The sequence below is a fragment of the Lepisosteus platostomus genome, chromosome 2 (genome assembly GCF_059453375.1).
Source record: "Lepisosteus platostomus isolate fLepPlt1 chromosome 2, fLepPlt1.hap1, whole genome shotgun sequence".
NCBI lineage: Eukaryota > Metazoa > Chordata > Actinopteri > Semionotiformes > Lepisosteidae > Lepisosteus > Lepisosteus platostomus.
Genome location: NC_142612.1, coordinates 66,224,607 through 66,242,600, shown reverse-complemented (window position 1 = coordinate 66,242,600; position 17,994 = coordinate 66,224,607). Strand labels below are relative to the sequence as shown.

Here is a 17,994-nt window from a genome sequence, read left to right as displayed (position 1 = left end):
ATAAGGAAAAGTAGATTTGTGTTTGCAATGTGCACTATATTGCTAAAGAGTAGGTTAAGGTTGTGTGTTCAGATCACAAGTGTGGCAGTACTGTTCAAGCCTGGAGTAAGGTGCTTCACCTGAATTGCTCCAGTATAGTACCCACCTATATAAATGGGTGCCAAGGGAAAAATCTTTGGGTAAAAGCATCAGTCAAATCAATTAGTAATAATAAAATGTAATGAAGTGATAAAAGCTTAGGCCTTTGTCTAAGTAAACTCCATTAAATCAGATGCCATCTGCTATTAAACAGAAATCTACAGCAAAGTAACTATGGAGAACTGCACTCAAGGAAAATACATATTGTGCTGGAAGACACAGTCTCTGAACAAATACAAGCAGTATTGATTTCACAGTGAAGGACAGTATTATGTCTTTTATGGATGCAGCAGGCTTTTCATTACCTTGTTTTATTTGCACTGGAGTTAAAAAGTAGGCCATCATTGGTTTCTAATAAGAATATGGTCAGGGATGCACTGGGACTGGTTATCGGACCAGTACTGAGCTTCAGCAGCGGATAAGAAGAGTTTAGAGTTTACCATCACATCAATGCATGTGTAATGACAAAATAAATAAGACTAGGAGAAAAAAGGGTAGTCTGAGACAAAAACAGCAAATAAGGTACCATGCTTAACTTTTGTGCTAATAATTGCTGCAATGCAATTCAATAAATTGCTATTGCAACAGTTTAAGCATTAACAGCCCTTTCATTACCCATTTTAATTCATTCTCCACATGCTCCACTTTCATATGCGTGTGTAATAGAGATTATTTTAACAGGTATTCCCTTGCTTTCTTTGTGCATGAAAAAAATCTTCATTTCTAAAAAGTGTCTGTGTCGTATTCTCACTTGAGAGCAGGACATCTGGTTTCCTGAAAGGTACTGAAGTGTGATAATACTAAGTGAGAATATTTGCTGTGCAGAAAACAGTACATCCCTAAATAAACCAGATGTTGAATGAATATTGTGTCAACACTAGCTTGCAGGTCACACACCAGTTCGGCGCTGCCAGTGTGTCACGTTAGTTTTTTCACATTTTAAGTGATCTGTCCTTGTCTTCAGACCTCCTCCGGAATCCCAGATCCAAGATTTTGGTCAGCTCTCAGGGAAGACTGCACAGTCATTTTCCTTCTCAGTCACTTTTTTAACTGTCCTACTAACACACAACCAACAGTAGTACTTTCATAGTCTCTCACTCACACCCCATTATTTAAACTTTTCAGTCTCTTAATCAGTTGCACTAGAGAAGTCAACTAACTCTGTGTGTCACATATTTGCAATATTCCTAGCTGAACATCTTAATACTGCTCTGAAATGTGGAGTGTGCCATCTGTGGTGTAGCTGTTTCTTAATAAATATGTGAAATATGAGCAGTTACACAAAAGCTGTGTTTTTGTCTGGAAAGAGAAAGACATTAAGTATTATTATAAATACCATGAATGGCGAAGGTGTAAGCATTTTGACCCTTGAGGATCTAGAACAAGTATGTGAGTTCCATAAAAATGTCTGAGAGGAAGTCAACGTGGAAATGGAACTGCAGGCTTAAAGCTTCTGTGGATGCAGTTACAGTATATCAAATCAAGAAAAATGTATAAGAAAATAAACTTTTGAAACCGACAAACACAAGACAGCAAACCTTCATCTTTTGTCAGGGGTTACCATGGAAACTGCATGCCCTGACATCTGGAAAACCCCCACCCTCCATCTCAGACAAGCACACCTTCTAAACATATCAACACAACTAATGGATTGTTGCTATGAGAACATGGTAATGACATAATGATACATTTTTGCACAATATATGTGCACTGGATACAGTGGAAGTAAATGTTAAAATGTTTAGGCTCAGATCGTTTACAGGAGTGCATATAATAATAATACTGGAAATATTATTTTTTCTAAGCTGGGCATCATATGGAATAAAGCTAGATGTTTTTGGCATGGTATAAATCATTGGCTTTTTGGTTATTTGGTTAAAATAAAATGTGACGTGGGAATATGTGAGAATTGTATTAATATTTTGAGAGCCTCATTCAGATGCTCGTCATTTCAGTTATGTTAACTAAAGATACTTTCCACAATCAATTGCTTTTTCTCTCTCTGCAAACTGAAAGTACAGCTGTCATTTTCCAGTTGTATTTTTCCATTACCTTTTCTGGTCATGGAAATACACAACAATACATGGTTGATTCCACTCACTTTGGCATGTTACTTCCAGGAACTGAATTAGTGTCTGTATTGATCTGGGAAGAGCAGCTCTCTGTCCCTGATGGGACGACTGTGCTATACTAGGTGAAGCCTTTATGAAGTGCTGGTGTCAATGGATGATGTTTCCCATTCAGTTCATTTGGAGTTACAGTACATGTGAAACCTCTGATGGTGACATAATTGCACCAGAATGAGAATCTAACCAAGCAAACCAAGGCTACTTGAAACAGAAGCAACTCATTTCATTTGCGGCTTTGGTCCGTCGAAAACGTTTTGTAATGTGAAAGAAGAATGTGACTAGGGAACAAACCACACCAAACACAAATACCAAAGTGAGATAGCAAGATTACCAGTAAAGACATAGTAAAGCATAGTACAATTTTCCTTCATATAAAAAACTCCTTTTGCATTCCAGTTGTTGATGTACAGTATCTCTACCAAGTGATAACTTTCCCACATACTGTATACTGTATATGCAGCAATACATTTGGCATGTTCAATCTCTTCTGCAGTTTTGTGAAGGAAACAGATGAGCACAGCACATAAAGTATTCTTCATGATGGAAAGTGTTTTCTGAGAAAACCTGTGCTCAAGGAAACAGCAGCATGGCAGAGTGGATTGGGGAAAGTGCAGTGTGAAACCAAAACGATGAAGCTGTACGTGGACTAATCAAACTGGAATTCACTTTAGAAGAAACTCATAGTCCTTTAGCCAGGTCTATTCGTTCTGGGGTCTGCTACACCCCTAGTTGACTAATCATTTTCTTCTTCAACATATTCAGAGTTTTTTTGCCTGTGTGTCATGTTAGATTTGTGGGTATTTTTGCTTTGTAGCAGCATATTTCTCATTTATAAATACTTTATTTTTTTTCTTTACCGTTATGGATACTCCTTATTCAATCTGCCATAGCTCTACTCATACAGATTGTATTTTATTACAAATACTAACACACCTCACAAAATTATTATCTTGTATTTTAGATGCCTTTTTCGTATTTAAATTAACAGCAATGGTATAAACAATATGCTGGAAACAAACCGTGTTTGCTAATGCTACTGATACCACTACTACTAATAATGATAAGAGTAAATACATGTCACAATACATTTTTTGCTTTTACATAGTATACAATTTAAACTTAACTTAGAAAACACAGGTGCTGCAGTATTTTTGTTGTGTATCTGTCTATCTCTGTGTCAGTGATGGAGAAGAAGGTTATAAAGTTTCAGAGACTGTCATCTGGGGATTATTGTGTCCTATAACTGATAATGAAGATTCAGCATTCATTTTATATGAAACTGTCCCAGTTTATGAGCAATTGTTACAGTTTATTTCCAGCTTTTGAGAAGAATTATTTCGCTGGTTGTTTGCTTTGATTATTTCTGGAAGGTCAGCAGGAGATGAAACAGCTTGGCAGCTGTCTGCTTGGTAAAATGCAGAAACACATTTTAATTTACAAAGAACGACCATGTGTTAGTCACACGGTGGGGAGTGAACTTAAAAACTAAGGCTTTGACATTAGAGATTTGGCTGATGGAACCATCAATTTCCATTGAATTTCTTAGCGTGAATTGAACAGACATCAAACGGAGAAAAAATAATAATAGGCAAGTGACCATTCAAACAATTTGGAAATTAAGAAAATGGGAAAGTATCTGCACAAATCCACTTTGTTTCAGGTAACACAGGAACAAAACCAGTTTGATTACCTAGGCGTCTCTACTTTGTAGAGTAGAAAATATGGCAAAACTGGAAAAAAAAATGAATACCAGCTGGCACACCTGTTAGCACTGCTGCCTTGCAGCACTGGAGCCCTGGGTTCAAATCTTGAGAAGCTCTCTGGATGGAGTTTGTTTATTGTCTCTGTGTTTGCATGGGTTTCCTTCATGGGCTCCTGTCTCCTCTCACAGACCAAAAACTTCCATGTAGGTTAATTGGCTTCTGGGAAAATTGACCCTGGTGTGTGTATTTGTGTCTGTATGTCTTGTCCAGGGTGTACCTGTCTTATACCCTTTGCTTGCCAGGATAGACTCTGGCTCCCCCACAACCCTAAACTGGAAAAAGTGGAGAGACAATGGATGAATGGTTGAGTACCAGCTAGTAATACAGGTATCACTTTGACAAACAGTGCAGGTCATGGAAGAATTAAGGGAAATTAAGCCAGAAAGAAGTGTTTATTGTGTTATAGACTGATGTATAGGTAAAGGCTTTTTAAGAGTAGTGTTGAAAACGGAGCGGATTATAAATGTAATAATACCAATAATAATTGCTTACACTTATATAGCGCTTTTCTGGACTCTCCACTGAAAGGTTTTACAGGTAATGGGGACTCCCCTCCACCACCACCAATGTGCAGCATCCACCTGAATGATGTGACGGCAGCCATAGTGCGCCAGAACGCTCACCACACATCAACTATCAGTGGGGAGGAGAGCAGAGTAATGAAGCCAATTCATAGATGGGGATTATTAGGAGGGGATTATTTAAATAAACAAGTGATTGAATGGAGTTTATGAACAGACATTCAAAAAGGACATTTACATTTTAATCTCACACACGTCTGCCTATCTATGTATATAAGTCTCCTGCCCAGGACTTCCCTTTGCGTATCTCTCTCACATCTCCCCATCTACACCCTTGCAGCAGCTCCCCAGCTCAGTCCTTACAGCTAGGCTGCAACTTCCTCAGAGAGGCGAGTCACGCCATGTAAGATCTACATACAGTATTTCATGCCTCTATTGCATTCATTAGGATTTAACCTAACTACTGAAATGAGAATTAACACATGGAGACCAAGATGTAGATTAACTCAAAACATTCAAAACCAGAAACTTGAAGGCAGATTTAATTGGAATGATGCAAGAAGTCCCAGGCAAAAATGGCATCAACGTTAAAAATGATATGTACTGTATATCAAAGATGTGATTTAATCTGATCTCAGGGATAACTCTCTTAAGACTCCCGTCTTCAGTGTCATAGGTCACTATAAGATCCACCTTAAACAACAATCTTCCCAATGTGACAGCGTTAAGTTCAATGGGATCATATTATGTGAGTGGCCCACCTGAGTACTTTGTCAGCTGGTTCTGGAAATGAAGTCTCTGTTTGGTATAACTAGATCAAAAGACCAGACCCAACAGAGTTTATTGCTGCATTACTGTAAAAGTACCTTTTATGGGTCCTATCAAAATCAGACTTTTTTGTGGGGCAGATGAAAATTAAAAAATGAAAACAGAACTGAAAAACATAAGACATGTCTGGTTATGTGGTTAATAATACAATCAATAAAGGAATGAAACAAGGTGCCATCAGGCTTATCTCAGTGAAGAAAGGGGAAGTTAAATTAATTGACAAAATCATTAAATAATAATGCAGACGCACACTGGAAAGACAGGTTTCTGCCCTGCAACTGTGCTTGGAGGAAAACTAATGAGCAAAACTGTGAGCTAATGAGCACCTTACTTTCCTTGTCACAACTGGTTACTACAACTTAAAAAACACACAGACATTATCAATGTATTTGTTTTTAATTGGAAGACTCTCTAACTATTTGAACCAAAAGAGTACTGGTGTATTGTCAGCCTGTATTTCTAATACTTAGAAATTTCCAATCATGTTTAAATGTACTATTTTAAATGAAAATTATTTTATATTTTTATGTTATGGGGGAGGTGGGTCATTAAGCATTTTAAATGGCAGGTCAAGGGGCTTTTAAAATACCCTTTAATAGTGAGAGAAAACAAAGAGAAACTTTTAAAGTTGGTTTTATTTTATTATGCCTTGGGGTATGAGCATTCAGAATTGCCCTTTGACATTGGTAGAGAACAGGGATGGAACCATCATATGATACCCGTTATCTTATTAGACACGCTTAGTTCAGCTCTTGGTAATAAGGCATGAATATAAGCACACTATGACATTACATATTAATCAGTGAAGAAGTTGTGACTCTGAAAGTTATATTATTCATTTACTGCTCTTTTCATGTAAATTTATTAAAATATCATTGTTAAATACATTGGTTCTGTGTGGAAAATGTCCTTGAAAATGACCTTTCTTTTATACTGTAAACACATTTTGAGATTAAGCTGTATAAATTTCATTTTTGGTAATTTAAAAAAAATGTTTGAAATGTTTTCCATGGTTGTTTGCTTATACGTTTTTTTTTTTCATAAGAAAATGCTGCAGCTCATTTTCAATGTGAATTCTGAATTCACTGGAATTCCCAGTCACTACTGCCTGCAAAAGCAAAATGTTTATTTTTTATTAACACTTATGTTGTAAGTTAGTAGCAGCAAATTATCCTGTGTCCACTCCTAACATTTTAAAATGTAAGACATTTATAACATGATCTCCACTTCAAATGGATAGTGTTTATCCTTCTATGGTTAATGACATATTCTAAGTAGAAAAACAATTAAGAGATACTGGACACAAATAGTCTAGATGCACTCTGCCATGTCTAGATGTATATATTTTTTCAAAACATATTAAAGTACTTATGGCTCTGTCATTCCTGATATAACAATACCTTATCACAGTTCTGTTCTGCTATTGTTCTGTTACATCTGATGTCATTATGTCCCAGCACAAATACCACATTATGATTTGCAAATATAATAAAATGTGTAATGCATTCAGCTTTTCCTCCAAAATGCAATGTGCAAGAACATTAAGTAACAGTAAAAATTACTGGTAGAATAAGTACTAAAGCAAGATTTCTGCTTGAGGAGCTCAATTAAGTGGCATAGTATTGTTAAAATAACAATTTACAGTATATAACCTTGTAAGAATTCTGACCACATTCCAGTTTTAAATTGCCTGACATTTTTGTTCTGGGCATTAGCCTCCAACCCATAATCAAGTTCAAAAAATGCTTTTTTTATGTTTTCAAGAATATCAAGAAGTAGAAATAACAGATAATTATGGAACAAGTAATAGGTTTATTCCATGGTGAAAAAAAGAAGAAAACACGTTTCGGCTGTGGAGCCCTCACACCTGAAGAAGGCTCCACAGCCGAAATGTTGTGTTTTCTTTCTTCTTCTTTTCAGCATGGGATAAACCTATTACTTGTTCCTTTGCAGCCTATGCATGCTGACGCAGCTACCCACCAGAACTACTACAGTTCATATAATTGTGTGGTCTTTTCAACAAAGTTGCCACCACAGTCTTTGAATATGTAAAAATATGGAAAGTGGAACAGAGGGAATTAATTAAAACTCATGTGATCTTCTATAATTAGATTGGAAAGAAAGGATGAAAAGAGTACAAGATTTGAATTGATTAGCCTGCTAAAAACGTTTGCCGATACTTTAAAGACAGGATCACATTGTTAGTAATTTGTGCCAAACTTAAAATCTCCTTAAAGATGAAAACAGGTGGCATAGCATGCTGAATTTGATGGTTCAGACAGAAGAGTGTCAGGAAGTTCATATCATTGCTGCTCCTAAGATAAAACCTCATTTTCATATACAACATCCTTCACAGGTCTGGACAAGTTTAAAGACCATTATTGTTATCTGGGTACCAAACCTGTTCCCTCACTCCAAACGTAGATAGTATACAAACAAATAAGAGGATCAGTATATATTAGTAACTGAACAAATAATTTCAAAAATACATCTAATTACTCACTCTGTCCCCCACACTCTACTTCAATACTACATTACATCGGTTGGGGTATTAAAGAAATGATACATCACTTGTGCAGGGTGGCATCTCTGGAGGTGATTCTTTATACAAGGAAGACGTGACGTTATCAGCTTGCAGGAACAGATGGGTTCTCCTGGGAACTCTTTATTTAGAAACATTTGGTCTAGCTCGAACTATACATAAATCTTTTAAGACGTTGCATAATACGAATACTGCAAGTAACTTGGATGTGGTTACTGCCAATAGCGATCATAACATAATCATTGCTTGTAACCTTTTTATGCACTATATTCTGTCTTAACAGAATTCTGTAAATGTAAATTTACTGTGACTTAATAGGCAACTGGGGAGGGAGCGTTATGTGGCGTTATGTGGGTTACCTGATGTCGCCAACGTAAGAGCCTGTTATTATTTATACCTTCTGCAATTCTAAAACAACTAGAAGGCGGTGGAAACAAATGTAAACGTCCTCATATTTTACAGGCTGCAAGGTGAAAGATGCTAGTATGCGCTAAAGAAACTCTCGCCTCCCGGGCGCATGCTCAGAAAGAAGGGCATCTCTTCTGCCCCCCTCTGCTCCTTCATGTGGCACATTTGAATCCGAGGTTGGGAGGAAATGGGAGCGAGACTTGAAACGCGAGAATCCGCAGCTCCATCCCTTTAACCTGCAGAGCTCTCAAGGAGCCACGGAGCCTGGCCGGTTGAGGTTGGAAGGCGCGGAGGCTTCAGTCAATGCAAGTTGCTTGTCTTTGGGGAGCGCTCTCTACAATCATTTGAAAAAAAAATGGAGAAATGGGAAAAGCAAATACCCATTTCTGGACACCAAGATATTGCCCTCTTTAATCTATGATATTAGAACAGTTTTTGACGCCGGATCAATCTTTATTGTTTCAAGGAAGAAAGGTGAGAATGGCTCTTTATTTAGTTTTGAATATTTCTGAGTCACCACTGAGGTTGTTCCCCAGATTATAGAAAGATCGTTCACCTTTACAGGATCCGTTATAACTTGCTCTATACACCTGAGCAAATCCTTGCGTTCGTGCGTTATGAAATGTTGGTTTGCACGTTTTATCATTTCACACCTATCAAGAAATCTTTTTTTTTACTTCTTAAATAAAAAAGAGCCGTACGCCAGTAAGAAAATCTCGTATGATTATTTACGTGCGATTAGAAATAATGTGTTCTTTCAGTACAATAGTAATGGAACCGTATAAATATTAATTTTATTCCTCGTTACGGTGGATGGGTTAGAGTAGCCAACGATGCTGAAAAATATACTAAAGCAAATTATTGTCTAACTGCATCATATGAACGATGCTGGAGTTATTTAATTAAATGTCTTATATGGTCTTTAATATAAACTTAATCACGTCCTTTTGACAGAATTGTTGTCTTGATATGTTTGGCTTAAAATAATACATAAGCTTGCTTTATATATGTTTTGAGCTCTATGGTGAAATGTTTTCGCGTTATACCAATAATCGAAGGAAAGATAACAGCTCTGCTTTTGTACATGACGGTGTCTGTGACTGTTTTTCATATGAGTGTGAACGGGTGTGTATAAAATGTGGACTGATAGCCGCCCGAAGACTTAAAGACGGTATTCTACATGTATCCTTTTTCTTAGGTTATCATATGATGTGCATCATGAAGGCAACAATAAGTTTCCATATTTTAATAAGTAAAATATATCACGCGTTAATGAAGCCATCAAGCATATTCACTCAATTAGCACTGAACATGGATGTGTCATTGTAGCTGCAATGCACTGGGACATGCATAAGCTCAGTCAAGATGTAAAAAAAGAAAACTCTATTATTACTGCCCCCTTGTGGCCAACTATAAATAACCCTTTTGATATTTTTGTTGTGCCAATTTATTCCTTAATAAACTGTAAACATTTATTTGCAAATATAGTTTGTCTACTTTTTTGCTAAAGATATCTTTGCCTTTGCACAAAACTAAACTATTTTGTCTTTTGTATAGATTATGCAATGATGAACATTTTTTTCTAAATAACTTTGGGGAAAAATGGTGAAATGTAATGTACTACAAATCGCAAGGTTACACTACCAGTGCACCTACAAAAAATGAAGAGAATCATGTGTCATACGATCTCCACAAATTAAAGAATAAAGTAATCTTTGCCTTCTTATCTTTCTCAAACATGCTTAATATGATGACTTTATATGTCTATATCATCAGACCATTTGCTATTCAAACGGCCCTTGAAATGTATCTAATGAAATTCAGAAGCTGAGTTGTAGTAGACAGGCAAACAGACAGGGTTCACATTGGTTTGTAGTACAGCTATTATATAAACGATGGAACAACATCGAAGCATGTGACCTGTAGAGACCTGTTTTAGAATATGGGCTGTTTTTTTGGATGCCCTGCAACCAGGCTGCATGACTGCATTGTGTGATTTCCTCTTTTACATTTTAGGTCCTGTGTAGAAAAACTGCACCCCACCAAACCGTTCTCTGGGGAATCTGTATTTCTTGTTGCAGAAATGAATCAAGTGCTCACATGCGGGTATATTAACTTGTGAAGCTGTAAAATAACACTGGAAGGGCTGTTGCTATCCACAGCACTGGGCTATTAGCTTCGCTATCTGCAGCATTCTCAATACCGTCCTTACCTCTGATGACTACATTTTAGAATGATTCATTCGTCACCATTTTCAGCCTCGGAGAGTTGGCTGTGTTCCTGACCACAGCTCGGGGCAGTTGGTTCTGTTGTTGATGATAGGTCAGGGCAGTTGGCTGTGTTCTTGGCCACAGCTCAGGGCAGTTGGTTCTGTTGTTGATGATAGGTCAGGGCAGTTGGCTGTGTTCCTGACCGCAGCTCAGGGCAGTTAGTTCTGTTGTGGACCACAGCACAGGGTGATTTGATCTGTTGTTGACCACAGCTCAGGGCAGTTGGTTCTGTTGTTGATGATAGGTCAGGGCAGTTGGCCGTGTTCCTGACCACAGCTCAGGGCAGTTCTGTTGTTGACCACAGCTCAGGGCAGTTGGTTCTGTTGTTGATGATAGGTCATGGCAGTTGGGTGTGTTCCTGACCGCAGCTCAGGGCAGTTAGTTCTGTTGTTGACCACAGCACAGGGCAGTTGGTTCTGTTGTTGATGATAGGTCAGGGCAGTTGGCTGTGTTCCTGACCACAGCTCAGGGCAGTTCTGTTGTTGACCACAGCTCAGGGCAGTTGGTTCTGTTGTTGATGATAGGTCAGGGCAGTTGGCTATGTTCCTGACCGCAGCTCAGGGCAGTTAGTTCTGTTGTGAACCACAGCACAGGGTGATTTGATCTGTTCTTGACCACAGCTCAGGGCAGTTGACACAGGTCTGTGTTGTTAACTACAGCTGAGGGCAGTTAGTTCTGTTTTTGACGGTTCAAGGCAATTGGCACTGTTCTTGACTACAGCCTGGGGCAATTCTGTTGAAGATAACAGTTCAGGGCCGTTTATTTCTATCATCGTTTCTGTTTACCCCCAGCTTCTTCCAGGAGCAAAGTCTCCTTCAGAGAGTTCAATTTTTATTGATAGAAGATTTACCATTAAAAACATAGTTCATAGAAGATATATACCTACCATTAAAATATAAGCATTGGTGCTATGTGATTTATCATTACAAACGTAATTTACATCTTGATATGAATAAAGCTGAGATCAGTGTGAACTGAAAACTTATATAATATAATCTTTATATAAAGGTAATAGAAAATACAGAATTTAAACTTAGTATTTAACTAATTAGGAGACATTTCTGTTAATTCCTTCATTGAGACAAACACTGTTGGCTCTGTTATTCAATATGTCCCCGACAATCTTGTATACAGCTAGAGATCATTTTTCAACTACTGTATTTTGTATCATAATATATTTAAAGAGTGATAATTGAACATTTTCACACCTTTTATTGAGCATTGTTAACTATGAAAATTAATCACAGTGTGAAAAGTTGTGTCATCCCTCAGTAAAGAGCAATGAATAGATTTTATTCATGTAAAGTATAAATACCGTTGATTTTTAAAAGAACACATAGTTTTATTCTTTATGTACTATAATAATTGGTTTGATAGAATGTTCATTTATTTACCTGTCATTAGAGAGTCATGTTTTTTGAGTCCTTGTAATAGTCTAACTGTGATCTACACTCCTTCTAGATCTTTCACCTAGCTGAAGAAAAATGGACACATCACCCTCCAAGCAACAGTATGGCCCAAAGAAAAGAGTTAAGATTCATCCCAACACGGTTACAGTGAAATATACCACCCATTACCCGCAGCCTGGCGATGAAGGGTACGATGACGCACCTTCTTTTGAGGATTTTGGGAATTTCGTTGACGATAACCCGAACAAGAAACTGCTGAGCGACAGCAAGAGGCAGGGAAGAACTTTCTTTGGCACGATGGATGCACGCCCCAAGCTTTCCACCGAGCCGAGGGACAATGGGGTGAGCGAGCAGCTGCAGAGCTTTGCAGATTCCTCTGTGTTCACCTCCAGGGTGACGTGGGCAGCCCTGTTTGGCGCGGCTTTGGCTCATGGGTGTGTGGCACTGATCACCCGATTGGCAGCCGACCGATCCAAAGTGCCCTCCCTGGAACTGCTCTTCATCCGCTCTGTGATCCAAGTGCTGTCTGTGGTTGTAGTCTGCTACTACCAGGAAGCTCCGTTCGGGCCTAAAGGATACAGGTTGCGCCTCTTCTTCTATGGAGTGTGCAACGTCATCTCCATCACCTGTGCTTACACCTCCTTTGCGATCGTGCCCCCGAGCAATGGGACCATCATGTGGAGAGCCACCACCACAGTCTTCAGCGCCGTTTTGGCATTCCTCCTCATCGACGAGAGAATGGCCTACACCGATATTGTGACAGTGGTGAGCAGCGTGTTCGGGCTGTGCTTGGTCATGATCCCCAACATTGTTGATGAAGACAAGTCCCTTCTCGGGTTCTGGAAGGAAGCCTTTGGCTACACCATGACCGTGATGGCAGGCTTAACCGCAGCCCTCTCAATGATTGTTTACAGAGCCATCAAGGAAAAAGTCAGCATGTGGACTGCCCTCTTCACTTTTGGCTGGACAGGTACGGTTTGGGGAGCCTCCACTATGTTCATCCTGCAAGAGCCAATCATTCCATTGGATGGTGAAACCTGGGGCTATCTGATCGGCATCTGCATTTGCTCCACAGTCGCTTTCTTAGGGGTTTATTATGCTTTAAATAAGTTCCATCCCGCACTGGTCAGCACAGTCCAGCACCTAGAAATCGTGGTAGCCATGATCCTCCAGCTTCTAGTATTACGTATGATCCCATCTGTTTATGATGTAATTGGTGGCTTGATCATTATTGTCAGTGTTTTTGTTCTCACGGGAGTTAAGCTATATTGGGCGGGAAGGGGAAGAAGACAGGATTATCAAGAGATACTTGACTCGCCAATTAAATGAGTGTTAATATTTAGTGTAATATGTAGTAAGTCCCCGATGTGCAATTGAACAGTCTTATGAATGTTTGAATCAAGATATATTTATTTTGTATTGTGCTGTTGAAAGAGTGCCAATTGTGTAATGTCTTTGTTAAGCTATAATATGTGAAATAAAAGTGGACAGCAATGGTTTCCTTTTTATCTAGTTTTTACTACTAATTCCGAACAGTTCTCACTTCTAACACAAGCCATATTCTTAGTTACTGAGTTACTTTCACAGCTAAGGATATAAAAAGATTTTTATTTGCCTGTTCACATCTGGATTCTGTACACAATGGCAATACTTAGGCTTAAGGGAGAGTTAGGTTAGATGTATATTTAGCTAAAAAGAATGAATAAACTCATGACCTTGAGTCTAAATTATGAAGTAAACCTTTCATGACTTTTGTCAGGGCCTTTGTGAACCAGGGACACCCTAGAGGTGCTACTCTGTTCTGTTATTCCATTTGAACTGGTATGACAGTTGCCTGATATGAGCCGAGACCTCTGCAGACCTTGTGTTAAAGGAGCCGAATGCTGTTAAATCCAATTTTGAATTAAAAGAAAAAAAATGAGAACTGTGACTATTGTACATTGTGCTCCTGATGCAACTTCCAACCGAAGTTCCTACCCTTTGTCCTGGACAAAGGTATCTTCACAATTCCAGCAAAACTGGGAAAACATATGACCCCCTGCAATGTTGATGAAGATTTTGATGTAGACACCCTGCATGGAAATAGAGCTGTAGGGACAATTCAGCCTCAACGTAACAATATCTGACCAGGTAAGTCAGTGCAAGTGTTAGTGCAGTAAAAGACAAATATTGAAGTTAATTTAATTTTGTTCATTTTTAATTATGAACGACAAAAAAAGACTTATAACCTGTTCTACTAGGATAAACCACATTTGTGATGACTCAACTGATCACTATCTGCAACCTTTTAAATTAACTGGTAATCTTTAATGTACCATGAATATATTTCTATCAGTATTTACTTTTGTTTCCAATACATGGAATACTAATTAAGGATTCATCTAATGCCTTCAGTGCCATTAACAGCTTAAAGCACATTGATGTGGGTAGCAGAAACATAGGGACGGTAATGGCATATTTAGATTCATACTGCTGACATTTTTTTCCATTAGTCTCTGCCCAGGGTGTCTGGCTAGAGAATGCATTGGTATTTCTGGATGTAGCATTTAAGCCACTCAGTACATACAAAGCTCTGAACTATTTATAGTAGTCTCATTTATTCTTTCAAAGTTCAGATATATGCCTGTCAGTTTGATTAATGTGATTAATCCTTTATATTACTAAGCTTATCATATTTACTTTTCTTATTGGTCTGGTAAATATAAAATTCTACCAATAATGAACAGTTACTGAAATAACTTGCTCACAGTTCTGTGACATAAGCAACCGAAATGTTTTCAACACAAAAGGGCGAGATCAGAAACAGGAATCAGACAAAGGTGTATTTCTGAAGAGCCTAGTTAGTAACCTCAAGTAGATCCTCTGAGGTGTAATGCTTCCCACCTCTCCTAAGCAAAACATTAGAACTGACTTTCTCCCTCTACTACTCATTAATTAATGTGTGAGACACAAAGTCATCCATAAAAAAGCAAATCAAATAATTGTCCTTATGACTGGCCTGTTCAGCAAGAAGAATTAACAAAAACTCTCCTCTTTTGAGTCATTATGTTCTCCCTAATTTAAAGCACATACTGTATTAACTTGTTTATCTTTTGCAATGTTAGAGTGCTAGTGTCTGGAACATAAGTATTGGTGAGAACATGCACATTCAGAAAATCTATGTCAGAATTTCAGATGAGGACAAACATCTACTCAAAACTTTGCAAGACTGCAATACATTCAGGCTTTTTTGTTAATGTAGCAGGCAAGAGTTACTGTTGTGATGCCCAAAATATTACACTAATTTCCCACTATGTGGCAATTTGTTTGATGTTAAACTATGTCCCAGTTTAAACAGTACTGTATATTTCTTTTTAGAAATAAGCAGCTATGTTAGAAAGGCATGAAACAATAATCTACAAATTACTGCTGTTGTACATTACTACTTCTATTGCACTGTTTATCTATTTCATTTTTTTGCTAACCATTGGCAAATAAAAACAGGGTCTGAGACAAAGGTTTTGCTTCTTTTAGGATTTAAAATGGACCAAAGTGAGTCAGATTTTCATGTCGATGATCATTTCAAGCTTCCATCTTTCTGTATTACAGAAGCAAAGTAAAGAAACTCCCTTACCTTCAGCAATATATATGAAGATTCTCTTTCATTAATGAATAGAATATCATACAGGGCCAACTATACCAAATAAAAGCAAACAAATGTGATCATAACTTTCTTTAAATAAAATGTTTTGAATTAGGTCTCTTCCTCAATGGAAAATCTGAGCAATCTACACTAGATGGCAGAGTTTAACCACACACCTATTTGGACATTCTTTGTGTTCTAAATAAAAATCTGGTGTTTATTTAAGAAGATCAGAATATCAATAATGGGCTGCAACATGGTCGCACGATGATAAGCATTGCTGCCTTGCAGAGGATTTGTATTTTCTCCTTGTGTTTGTGTGGTTTTCATCCAGGTGTCCTGGTTTCTTCCCACAGTCCAAAGACAATAATAATAATAATAATAATAATAATAATAATAATAATAATAATAATAATTGCTTACACTTATATAGCGCTTTTCTGGACACTCCACTCAAAGCGCTTTACAGGTAATGGGGACTCCCCTCCACCACCACCAATGTGCAGCATCCACCTGGATGATGCGATGGCAGCCATAGTGCGCCAGAACGCTCACCACACATCAGCTATCAGTGGGGAGGAGAGCAGAGTAATGAAACCAATTCATAGATAAATAGTGTAGTGTACATGGATGCATCCGGTCTGATATAATGTCCTTGTACATTGCAAATCTACACTCAAGCATAACAAACTACAGTAGAACTTTACTGTCACCCTTGAAGCATTGTCAACAATGTGTATTGGAAAGGGTCTGATATACATGTAGGTTCATTGCCTTCTGGGAAAACTGGCCCTGGTATGAAATGGATTGGTGCCTCATCCAGTGTGTATCCCGCTGTGCGCTCAAACCTTCCCAGGACAGGCTCCACACTACTATGACCCTGCACTGCATAAAGCAGTTAGTAAATAGATGGATGGGAGGCAGAGTGGTGTTGCATAATGAATGACAGGTACAGTATGATTCAGAGGCAGTTGTCTCTGTGGTGAAGCAAGAGCAAAATGTCTGCCTTCATTGTGGTTGTGGTTCCACAGTTGTATGTTAAGAAGAGTGCATTGGTGTCTCACAGGCTGCACATCTCATTTCATGAGAGGAGAAACAGCTATTTGGATGAGTTTGTGCATCTGTTTGTGCAGGAAACAGACAGCATCCTGCAGCTCATAATCGTCATTCCAGAGACTGTGCTCCCTGCAGCCCAACAGCACTGTCTCCGCAGTCGATTCCCGGGAAACATTTCCACCTTGTTCCCAGGAACAGACTGAGGCAACAGAAAAGCTCATACATTGCACGCCCACTCCCCCGTACTGGACACCTGACGCTCTGACACCCAATCGTGTTGTATTCACAGACACACATACACACTTACAGGTAGGTGACCTCATACATTTAGAGTTTCTTTTTCATGTAAAATGTAGGAAGAACTTCATTTTATGACATTAGATTGGCAGGCATTAATAAGGTTTGTATCACCTTTTCACTAATACATAACTTTCTAATACTAGATATTTTTCTTATTATTTTTAATGATTTAAAACTAGAATATAAAATCATTCACAGGTAAAGTATTCCCCATAATGAAACATTAAGCTACAAATTTCAATGCAATAATACAGTGAGCTCCAACGCATTCTGATGATTTTTTTATTGTATTATTTAGTTTGGCTTTACTTACATGGCATTTATTTCCCAGTGGAATGGCAAATACCACAGCTACAGAAAGATAGATACATTTTGATCCCAGACAGATTTTGGTAACTTTACATAGAATTGAACATAGAGGTGTAGTGACATTAAACATGCTTTCAATTACAAGAATCACAACATGAAGGCTATTCTATTTCATGAGTTAAATTAAACTCAATTTGAACTTCACAAATGATATGCAGCATCACTATACCTCAGCCATGGAAAACATGTATATCTTGAAACATGTATATAAATAATACATTTAACAAATAAATAATATCCATCTACCAGTTCCTAACCGCTCTTTCTAACTCAGTGTCACAAGGGAGCTGGAGCCTACTGTATGTTTATATTTAATCTTGTTTTGGTTTACAGTGTTATTTCAGTTTACTAGAAATAGTCCCTACTAGTATTTACAAACAGGGAGTCTCAAATAAGTCAAAATAACACTGTAAATTAAAACGAGCAGTTGTATTATCTTCTGATATAAAATACTGTATATCCTTATTAGAAGTCTCTTTAAATAGTTCTGCTTTCCAACATTGTGAAATTAATATTTACATTTCCAAACTTTCCTAACAATTTAGTATAAATTCCAATGAGAGACAGTATCCCAAAATGGGCACATACCAACACTTAAAGCTACCCTCAATGTGAATATCTTCCTCTTCTAATTTCATA

At 37.9% G+C, this 17,994-nt stretch overlaps 1 protein-coding gene across 1 annotated transcript; it reads left to right on the top strand.

Annotated features, from left to right (window-relative positions):
- The first annotated feature begins 8,408 nt into the window (after positions 1-8,408).
- On the top strand, positions 8,409-13,507 carry LOC148676827 (solute carrier family 35 member G2-like). Its single transcript, XM_088613911.1, has 2 exons — positions 8,409-8,803; positions 12,061-13,507. The coding sequence occupies exon 2, from the start codon at positions 12,084-12,086 to the stop codon at positions 13,335-13,337; it is 1,254 nt and encodes a 417-aa protein (XP_088470037.1). The 5' UTR covers positions 8,409-8,803; positions 12,061-12,083; the 3' UTR covers positions 13,338-13,507.
- The last annotated feature ends 4,487 nt before the right edge of the window (positions 13,508-17,994 follow it).

What these genes read in the sequence shown, in the direction of transcription:
- LOC148676827 (XM_088613911.1), top strand. Translation starts at nt 12,084, where the DNA reads ATGGACACATCACCCTCCAAGCAACAGTATGGCCCAAAGAAAAGAGTT.